The sequence below is a fragment of the Galendromus occidentalis genome, unplaced genomic scaffold (genome assembly GCF_000255335.2).
Source record: "Galendromus occidentalis unplaced genomic scaffold, Mocc_1.1 scf7180000077533, whole genome shotgun sequence".
Lineage (NCBI taxonomy): Eukaryota > Metazoa > Arthropoda > Arachnida > Mesostigmata > Phytoseiidae > Galendromus > Galendromus occidentalis.
Genome location: NW_003805521.1, coordinates 622,314 through 632,582, shown reverse-complemented (window position 1 = coordinate 632,582; position 10,269 = coordinate 622,314). Strand labels below are relative to the sequence as shown.

Genomic DNA, 10,269 nt, shown 5'->3' with positions numbered 1-10,269 from the left:
ATTCCGTTTTTTCATTTCGCTCATTTTCATTCTTATAGAACCCATCATGGGTGATGTGGCTGGGTTTGTGAAACATTCTGTACACTTGAGCGGCTCTGAGCGTAACGAACGCTTTCTAATAGATGGACGACCAAGCTTGTCATTATTTCTGTCAAAAGAGCCATCGATGCTCGATCGTTCAAAGTGAAACTTCGAAATAAATGTAGGCGGGCCGACTGAATCTATAGGGGCATTCATTCCTGAGCTCAAGGGCATTAAACAATTCGTCATCTAAGAAATCTTTAATTTATTCACGGAGATGTCATCGTCCTCTGGCGCCATCGCGAGGCATCGGGGCATTCGAACATAGAAATCTCTTGGATCTTCTTTTGATTTCCCGAAAAATATTGTCATTTTTCCTTCTTAAAAGCTCGGGTCTAGGCAACGAGCAGTCAGTAAAAGGGCAATTCGATAGTGAGGAGTGAAGTTCCTACGGGAGTGAGGTTTTGCTCGAGGCAGGCTCTCAAGCCCCGGCGACGCTCGTGCCTCCTCGGCGGTAGTCTGCGTTGGCGTGTAGACCATCCTCGCCAGCTGAAATCGCCGAGAAAGCGGAGAGCTCTTGGTCCAGCTCGATCTGAAACGAGAGTTCTCTGAATATGTACACCGACGAAGAATGTACGAAGCGTGTGGTTAGACGACGATTCTCGCCAGGGATCTACAAGGACTCGCCTCGTGACCTCGAAGAGCGAGTTCCCGGCGTAGAACTCCAGGAAATCCTTCCTGATAATAAAGCGTGTTCGGGCTCAACTGATGATGCAGTCTCGGAGAGTCGATGGATTCTTTGACACTAGCTCCCAAGTAGAGATGACGGAAAGCGACCTGGCGGAAGGAATTCTATGTGACGCCCCGAGACTTATGCGTCAGCACTATAACCTTAGCATCGGTTTCATGCTAACTTGAGCCACTCCACTGGTGATTCTTGTATGCCCAGCTCCGCCGAGAACAAGCACAGGTTGCAGGGTCTCCGTGTTCACCACGATCGCGGGTACCATGGAAGACATGGGACGCTTCCCCGCCTCCACGCCGTTTGGGAGTCCTCTGGCGGAAAAGTCAGCCATGTGATTGTTCAGGAGAATGCCCGTTTTCGGAGAGAGGATCCGGGAGCCAAACCTGATATTCAGAAAACATAGGCTTATGAGCTCCGACATGGCCGGGAACAATCATGCTCCCAACATGAAAACTAAGCTGTATGGCACTTACTGCTCATTGATTGAGCTCGTCACAGACACCGCTAAGCCGTCCGATGATAAAACGCTGACGTGTGAGGTACCAGAGTCTTCGGGTAAAGGACTGGCAGGTGAATAATATTCGGGAGAATGTGTGACGTTGTCGATTCTGGCTCTGATCTCGTTCGCAAACTCAGAAGACGCAATTTTGCGGAGGAGCTGGGGGAGGGAACTTCGAACTAGCTTCATTTATCACGGAGACGTGATTTGATCTCTTACAAAGATCCGCTTTTGGACTGGAGATATTATTCATCGACACACTTCTCTCTTCATGAGGAAATCCTCGTCAGCGAGATGAGTTTTCGCCGCTGAAGCGAACTTCAGTGCTTCAACGAGACGATGATTCATCAGCGAAGCTGTTTCTAGGCCTTCAGCATCCGTGGGTGACTGGTCGAAGCCGTCCATTATCCTGAGTATCAATGAGAGTATTTCTCCACTGGCTGATGGGTCCGCGATGCAAGAAATCGAACTTTGAGTTCTCTGTCGTTTCTGCTGTCTGACTTGCTTCAAAATTCTGGTTGCGAGCTCTGGGAGGAATGCCTCCGAGGAATTATTATAGCAACTAAGCGGACCTGGTGCGGGTGGGGCGAATAGGGTTACCCCTCGCAGAGGGAGCGACGACTCGACTGGCGATCTCACTCGAGCTTTGTAGTTCGATAGATCCTCGAGTTTTAGCGTGCCTCCTTGTCTTTGGATGTCTTCAATGAGTTGTCTGCCCACGGAGCCCTCGTAGAATTCAGACACCCCCCCTGAAAAAATGGATTCAAAAGTCTGATATCGAAGCGGTCCGGGCTTCTCATGTCCTCCGCGGACCGGCGATAATTTTCTCTGCGTTTGGGTGGTGACCAATAATAATTGAAGTGGGGCTCTTTCTACCCAACGATTTGATAGCTCTGTACCTTCACGGATGCTCTCGAGGGTGAAGGCCAACGGTCCGCAGAACATCGTTTCCCCCTCATGGAAGAGTCGATTCTCGGTGGGATGAAAAAACTGTTCCCTTGAGGGCGAAAAAGCATAAGTTAATCAAGAAGCTCAAGTCCGGAATCAGGAAACAGCGCCTACTAGCGATCGAACCTACTTCAAGGCTTGCGAAGCGCCGATCGCTTTCTCATTCTTTGCGAGCTTTGTCGCCAGATTATTAGAGACCTGAAATGAGGAATTCTCGTATTCGGTACAGGCCCAGCGAAGTGCCCAAGAGGGTCGAAGTCTCGCGGCCAGATGATCATAATCCCCACATAATCATGATATCAACACAGGTCTTTCCTTCCGTTTCTAATCAGAGGATCGGGAGGAAATCGTGTTTTTCTGCGCACGTTCTCGAGTGGGGACAACGACTCACATTGAAACCATTCCTGCAGAGCTCGATGGCGGGCTGTACCAGATCTTTCCATGATAGTTTTCCGAATCTCTTGTGGGCTTCCTCATAGGCTCTCAGCTCGCCGGGAACAGCGATTGATAGCGGCCCCGTTTCCAATAAATTCTGAATTGGAAGCGGCGCGTGAGATATCTCATCGATATCGCCCATCTTTATTACCGAGTTTCGGGAGAGGATTCACACAAACCATGGGCGTATGCTCAGAAGAGGCGGGGGCTACCTCACGCCCGTCGATGATGGTGGCTCTGCGTGTATTCCTGGAAGATACAAGCCATGAGCCGCGATACGGATTGCCCTGAAGGGTCCCACAGGCATACACGGTCATCCGGAGCGACTATGCGAATAACAACGGACAGACCTGTCGTAGATATTGAAAATCACTCCGCCGCCTATGCCCATGGTGTCAGGGTGGACTACCCCGTTACAGAAGAGAGTAGCGATTGCGGCATCCACCGAACTTCCGCCTTTCTCCATCATTTCGCTGCAAAGGAGGCGGAGAAATGTTTTGTGAAGCATTGCTCCTTCATTGAATCGTCACACCCACATCGTAAATGCACCGCGGATATGCACTCACGATCCGATTTGCGCGCAATACGGCGCATCTGAGGTGATTGCATATCTTGTGAAATTATGCAGTGGATTCAAAGACTGGGGAGTCTCCAAACTAAAATATTCGGCGCGATGTGCTTGCAGCTTCGGGAGTCCAATCGTGAGCGTGGCTGCGATGCAGCCTCCCGCTAAGATAATTAAAATCACAACGACTGCAGCATCTGACTTCGTGAAGTGCGTTCTGTAAGCAGGAAAGGTGCAGAGACGGTTATTCTTCGAGGCTCGACCGACCATTCGAAAATGAGAAGATTTTTGGATGAATAGACGCAGACTGCGGACGATTCGGGAATTGTTTCGACGAGCCTGAACGGACAGTCCCAATGCCCGCGGCACCACTCCACACACTAAATTGAGCTCACTCGGTGAGAAAAGATCGTGATGGTCCCTTGTTTGCTTCCACGGAGCCGTAGGGCTGAGACGACCTGTCGACCCGCAACAAGCTGGACTTTTCCGAAGTCATGTCAAAGCACAAACTTTCCCCGAACCGCTCCGGTTCTGCTCCGCTCAGGGACGCTTTTCATGCATGAGTCGAAAGGATCGGGTGCTCCAACTGTCGCTGGATGAGCAAAACACGCTTTGGAACGAGCGATCCAGGGTATTTCGAGATCAAAACAATCTCTCCCCGAAAGGTAGAGAAGGATGGAAGCTCTTTGCCTGTCGACATCGACAGGATGAGACAGCAGTATTCGAATCGATCGTCCGTCGTCGAATGTTCGACAGAGAGACGCTCCAATCGCTTCTTCGTTCAGGAATCCTCATGGCGCATGGCGTTGAATCTGCTTGATTATATCATCGCAAGAGGAGGACTCCAAGCTCTGGTAGGTGTCAGGAATATTCACTTCGGAGTCTCGATCGCAAGACCGACTACAGAAAGAAACTCACCTCGAGAATTCTGATCCCCGGCTCGGGATGAGTGATTCATTCAAATTTTCGAAAACGTCATCAGGAATATCCTCACACGGAAGAGACTGAAAGTCTTCGGAATCTTGGCGCTTCGCCATTGATTGTTCACCGTGAACGGGGAATCAATTCGGGTTCCGGAGAGACTCGGAGCGAGGTGCGAGAAATTCAGCCGAGTCTTTTGGGCCCTCGATGAAATTCAACAACCCGATCAGTCCCTTATCAGCTGGACGTGTTTTGAGCAGTGTGGGACGTATCTATGAATACGACATACGATTGGCGCAATCTCCGGTACATCGGCGAGACATCGAAACTTCCGGAACCCACCATCTCCATCGCGAGAACTGGCCAAGGAAATGCTTCCCGTGGACGTGTTCCCGAGCTCTAGCCTCGAGCTTGCACATCCTCAGTGAAGCCGAACAGCATGAAATAGAGCCAGGAGGTCACGAGGATCAAAGTGAAGACGAATACGACCAGACACTCTGCGAAAGTCAGGACTCCATGAATTTCTCAGTATCGCATCGGGTCGATCCGACGAAACGCAAGCTGATTCTCCCTCAAATTCTATTTACCTTTGCAGAATTCCAGTTCGCGGCGAAGGTCCCCGATGAAGTATTCCTCAAGGCCTAACATCGTCCTGATGCGAGAGAGCTGCTCGTGCTGAGAACTGGCACCCAGTGAATAGGAATGAATGGCTCGGGTGGCAGAATCAATACTAAAGGTGTAGATAGCGAATGGTAAATAGAAACCCCAATAGGATAACGATGCCGGTGGACGAATATGTATGATAGAAAGAAGCTTCAACAATTCGACTTTTAGGAGAATAGAGTACAGTCTCACTTCGAGGGTCGTCTCGATGAACATCATTTTGGTTCATCGTTCCCAGCTAGACAGTTACTAGGCTCGATACTCGATTTTCGCGGTCGAACCGGATAAACAATCGAGACGGAGTTACCGCTCATCATAAATACCCCTATTCCAGAGGGAGACAGGGCGTATGCACTGTTGGTCCGCGTCAGTTCGGGCATACACCATTCTAATATATATTGATGGCGTACGGAATCTGGTGGCTCGAATGCAGTCTTCTTTATTTATGCATCTTCCTATACGAACAAATAGCTCCGACGCGTCCGAATCAAGTTCGGCTCCAGACGCCTAGCGGAATACAGGAGACGACTCAGAACATCGATTTCCTCGAGAGCTGGTAAATGTGGTATCGGTCCCTACTCGAAAAAAGTGGACATGTCTATTTTCTGGAAGAAGCTCTCAGCCGCGTGCCGAACTCCTTGCTCGATTTTCGCACGGAGTTCACTTTTTCGGGCCCGCAAGAAGTCATTGAGAAACTTCCGCACGAGCCAGTTGAATGCAGGCGTCACCCCAGTGATCTTTGTGACGCGAAGGTTCTCCATCTCAAGTATTTCGAAACGGTCCAAATGTATCGCTTTTTCATTGGCCTACAACAACAACTTTTCTCACGGACGCTGAACGATCGTCACTCCATAAAAGGCATGCTCCGGAGGAATTCCGGATTCCAATGGGTCTCGGATGGCAAGGTCTATGGGGGGGATCTAGCCTCGTGAGCGGAAACAGAAGACAGACTCACTTCCAGCACGGCGAAACAACCGATCCTGTCGATGCCAACACCGAACGCACCATGGATAGGCGTCAAGTTGAGTAGCCAGTAAACATACATGCCATAGCAGTGGATACGTCCGAGGGCGAAACTCAAGGAGAGGTGAAATTCGTTCCCCGCGAAGGTGAACTCGATGTTGCCGGACCGCTTAGCTGTGAGAAGACCGTAAACTGAAAGCTGAAATACGCCCCGACAATCAGAACTCTCTGCTCCCTGTTCATTCGAGACTCGAGGTCAAGTCGCACATGCATGGACAAGACGCAGGGAGTGACTTGGGCACACTTACATCGAACACCTTACCATGAGTCATCTTGATACTGTCGATTTTCAGAGGATTCAGACGCGACAACACTTGAGAATCCTGCCGCGAGAGGTTCAATAAGTTCTGTAGGTATGCATCGAAATCGTCTGGAAACAGCGGGGCTCGATCTTATAAGCGATCAGCGGGAGAACTGGATAAAATGATGGTTCAGTCTTCGGTCAGTCGATCAGTACTCACTTGTCCAATTAAAAGACTCGAACCCATCGTGGAGCTCGGTCTCTCGTATCCAGAGATCGGTGAAAGCCAGAACCATTCGGAAGGCTATGAGCAATGAGAATGTACCGAGGATGATGCTCGTTGTCTACTGGAATAATAATCCACCAACTCTGAGAAATCCATAATGAGCTCGGAGATATCTCGGCGTGGAAACTCTCCTCCTACGAAACTATTATTTAGTCAGCACAGCTCGAGGACGTGCATGGTGGTTGCTGCTAATGCGCTCCCGAAGTCTATTACATGGAGTCGTCTTTCGCGAAGTCGAGCTTCACGCTCCCTTTTCTCCGGAGACGGAACTCTCGCAACTCGGCTTGCGGCCTCGGTCGTCTCTGACTCAAATATAGAGTCCGTGGGATGCATTTCATATTTCATCATTTGTCAAAGCAGGGTCTCAGGAGGTTGTCTGGGACGTAAGTCGTGAGCGATCTCATCGTTGTTGCTCCACCTAAACTCAAAGAGCGAAATGGTAAGCTCATCGCCGAAATCTCTTGACTTCTCGCATGGCTGAGCTGCTTATGCTCGGTCGACGGCGAAATCGCAAACAATCGAATACTTCGGACTCTGCCCGTCGACCGTGCTCATCTCGTGACTGGATGTCCGGCTGCCTGAGACGCGACATTCGGAAGTGCGGCACCAAAAATTCCCCAGAAATATCAGGGATCGCGTCGAGCGTATGAATGTCGGAAACATTCGGACCTCGAGGTGGAAGCGGCAGACGAGGGGAATGGAATGTTCAAGCCCCGAAGACATGACGTGCACCAGCGCTACCAAAATATTAATTGCTGTCCGTAGAATACCCTGTTCTGAATCCCTCACGTGTCTCATATGGAACTCCGCGCGCAGGAACGAACCATGGCGCCCAATGTCCAAACCCCATTGACCTCAACGCCGTCCAGAAGCTCTGAAATTCACCCGGGCCCATCAAATCCAGAAAACTCCGATGATAGTCTGATGGAGGGAGGAAACGAAGTTCCGCAAGGAGGAGATTCCAGATTTCAGCCAGAGAATGAGAAACATCAGTTGTCTCGTCTCAATAGCAGGTTAGCATGTTTGACGACCCTGGTCCCGATGATGCTCTATTCCCCCCAACTATGAGAATTTGTAGGTCTTTCGGAAGAATAAATCTGTCATTGATTGTATCAGGTTGGCAAGTTACATACACCGAGTGAACGAATTGCAACACGAAAACCAGCATCTTCACGAGACTCTCCGTCGTGTGGAGAAGAAGACAACGATCGAGACGACGTCGGTGAAGAACAGCTTCCACAAGCAGGTTGAAACCTTAAGGGGTGTAATCAGCGACGAAGCCAAACTCCGAGCCACCGCTGAAGCCGAGGTGAAGGCACTGCAGAAATCGATCGAGCGACTGACTTCATGGTAAGTCCCGGATCACTTCTTGGAATCGGAGAGGCCGGAGCGAGGATCGATTGGCAGACCTCCTCCTCCTCGCTGTGCTGCACTCTTACCACCCGTCTAGCTGCTCGGAAGTGATGACCAGAGCTTGAATTCTCGGGAATTTTTTCATCATGATTATTTATTCTTGTCAATCACTTAAAGGAACGCTACGTTGAAGCAAGATCTTGACAGAGCTACGTGTCGATTGAATACTCTAGAAACAGACAACGCGGATCTCCGATCCAAGCATCAAAACGCCACGATACAAAGTTTGCAGCGGCAGAAAGACTTCGAAGCATCGCAAAAGCAATTAGCCGAGGCTGAGAATCGTATGAAAACACTTTTTATCGAGAACGTGACGCTCAAGGAGAAGAACAGCAGCCGTAAGTATTGAACCCTGCGCCGCGACATGAAAGAACGCAAGTCATTTAAATTTCTCGCTGCGTGTCGACTCGTCGCGCGAGCTCACGTCGATGCTCTAAATCTCATGAGCCGATCTCCGTTCCAGTAACGGAAGAAAACAGGAATCTGATGCAGAGGCACGAGGAACAAATCGAAGAAATTCGTAAAGTAACCGAAAGCGAGATCGTCGAAGTCAGCAGCAGGGTTCAAGCTCGTGCTCAATCTAATTTGCAGACGCAAATTGAAGACTTTCGCAAGATCTACGAGTCGAGAGCAGAAGAGCAGAGGAAGCTCTTCGAAGAAGAAAAGGAGCGACTTTTGTCGCAGCTCGTTTCAAAGCAAATCCACGACCAGGTCAGACAGCAAGCGGGATCCCTCAAGGCCCAAGTTCGCGAGTTGCAGAAAGAGCTCGATGATAAGAAGCGACTCCTCAATCAAGAGCGCTCATGGTCCACGGAGCATTTGCGTCTGAAGGATGAAGTGATACAAGAAGCCAATGAGAGATTCAGAGATCTGAAGGAGTCTTACGATAAGCTGTCCAATGAGAAGCGAGACCTTCAGAACGAGCTCGACGTCTACAGGTCGGTACCAAGCGGGAAAAAGCGCGCAAGACTTTCAAGTTTTTGGCCCCTTTTCTGACGACGCCGAATAAAGTCTTCCGTACATATTCTCCGATTCTGGAGCCTTCTTCACAGATCCCTTGATTCTAGCCGATGACTTTACAGAGTGCTCCTAGAGCGAGAAGAAGGTCGCCTCAATCTCTCAGGTTCCGCGAGCTCGGGACACGCGAGCTCGGGTCATTTCAGTCTTTCAAACTCGCCCAGTACTCCGGCGAGCTTCCCGAGTTCCTCATCGAGCGCGCCCAGCACTTCGAGCAATCAGGAAGCCTCAACCACGCGGAAGCGGAAGAGACTGTCCTCCGGCTTCGAGAGCGCAGGTAGCTGCGAGCATAGAGATATCGAAACCAAGTCCGGCTGTTGGGGTCCAATAAGAATCGCTGATCACGACACCGGTAGCGGCAAATTCATCGTTCTCGAGAACACCACCGACGATGACGTGGCGCTGGGCAGATGGAGGATCGTCCAGCGGAGTGGAGAACAGAAAGTAAGCTTTCCTCCCCGTGTCGATGGAAAATTGTTGGTTTCGCTCCCTGAATCATTCATATTGGTCGAATTTCAGCTAACGCGATATCTGGACGGCGTTGCAGGCATGTCATCGGTTCCCGCTGCAGTTCTCGATGAAAGCTAAGCAAAGAATTACGTTGTGGTCTGCGAACTCGAAGAAGCAGCATTGTCCTCCGAAGGATTACGTTCTCAGAAAGATTGTTTTCCCTTGGAGTGGACCCGGAGACGTGGATCTGTCGACAACGATTTTCAACCCTCAGGGCAAGAGGATGGCTAAACGAGTCAGTCGCCTCCGCTCATTCTCGTCGCGGTATTCGCAGAAGTCTCAAGACTTCGACGACGAAGACGTAGAGTCGGTGATGGAAGACGAGCCTGACGCTCCGACAGCCACTCTCGACGACACAAGCTGTTCTGTGATGTGAAATCTTTACGCACCTGATGATTTACGAGAACAATCTTCCAGGAGCATTGCGAGGGGCTCATTGAGCGTGTTTGGGACGGGGATCTACACAGTCTTTTAATTGTATTTACATTACATAGGTGAACCCACGCGAAAGATCCTCTCTCGGTCCATGTCTTATTCAGTGCTTTTGTCGTTCGCAGAACATAACTTCCAATCACGTCAATTGATCTCAGCTCTCGGGAAGGGGAAATGCTGCGTTCTGGGGGTTTTTAGGCTGCATTGATGAACCGTGACTGAATAGAGCTCCTCTGAGTAATCATCATCATCTGTACAGCGGTTCTTAATCAACGATATTTTTCCTTTGTAGTGCTGGATAGATCGGGCAAGACGCGTACCCATATTTTACCGCTTGGAATATTTTACTCAATACCGCTGGCTGAATATTAATGTAGAATGTTTGTACCTTTCAAATATTTTGTACGGGACGTCGAGATTACGGATTTAATAAAACTTCCCTCTTGGGAGCATATCTAACTTTGATTTCCCATTGTAGAGCGTGTTCCGCGCCAGTCGAAGTGGATCCCCATGTCTTCGGAAACTCTGTGGGGACTCCTGGTTCCGAGTG

At 49.9% G+C, this 10,269-nt stretch overlaps 2 protein-coding genes across 2 annotated transcripts; one reads left to right on the top strand and one right to left on the bottom strand.

Moving 5' to 3' along the window:
* Window positions 1-269: 269 nt before the first annotated feature.
* Window positions 270-3,117, bottom strand: LOC100904731 (glutathione hydrolase 1 proenzyme). The gene is made up of 11 exons (XM_029112917.1): window positions 2,999-3,117; window positions 2,822-2,897; window positions 2,605-2,745; window positions 2,344-2,411; window positions 2,165-2,262; window positions 1,838-2,014; window positions 1,527-1,705; window positions 1,240-1,424; window positions 936-1,149; window positions 709-858; window positions 270-613 (listed from the first exon to the last, which is right to left on the bottom strand). Exons 1-11 carry the CDS (start codon window positions 3,115-3,117, stop codon window positions 503-505), a joined length of 1,518 nt encoding a protein of 505 aa, XP_028968750.1. The 3' UTR covers window positions 270-502.
* Window positions 3,118-7,172: 4,055 nt separating this feature from the next.
* Window positions 7,173-9,663, top strand: LOC100904585 (lamin-B1). Its single transcript, XM_029112906.1, has 7 exons — window positions 7,173-7,360; window positions 7,464-7,697; window positions 7,878-8,098; window positions 8,224-8,698; window positions 8,843-8,952; window positions 9,004-9,221; window positions 9,325-9,663. Exons 1-7 carry the CDS (start codon window positions 7,173-7,175, stop codon window positions 9,661-9,663), a joined length of 1,785 nt encoding a protein of 594 aa, XP_028968739.1.
* The last annotated feature ends 606 nt before the right edge of the window (window positions 9,664-10,269 follow it).

Excerpts from the sequence above, each read along its gene's own strand:
- LOC100904731 (XM_029112917.1), bottom strand. The coding sequence starts at position 3,117 with ATGATGGAGAAAGGCGGAAGTTCGGTGGATGCCGCAATCGCTACTCTC. Across the intron at positions 1,150-1,239 it reads ACGAGCTCAATCAATGAGCA|GTTTGGCTCCCGGATCCTCT; the intron begins GTAAGTGCCATA and ends TCTGAATATCAG. Across the intron at positions 859-935 it reads TCACCAGTGGAGTGGCTCAA|GTCGCTTTCCGTCATCTCTA; the intron begins GTTAGCATGAAA and ends TCCTTCCGCCAG.
- LOC100904585 (XM_029112906.1), top strand. The coding sequence starts at position 7,173 with ATGGCGCCCAATGTCCAAACCCCATTGACCTCAACGCCGTCCAGAAGC. Across the intron at positions 7,361-7,463 it reads TTGTCTCGTCTCAATAGCAG|GTTGGCAAGTTACATACACC; the intron begins GTTAGCATGTTT and ends TGATTGTATCAG. Across the intron at positions 8,953-9,003 it reads CTCGCCCAGTACTCCGGCGA|CCTCAACCACGCGGAAGCGG; the intron begins GCTTCCCGAGTT and ends GCAATCAGGAAG.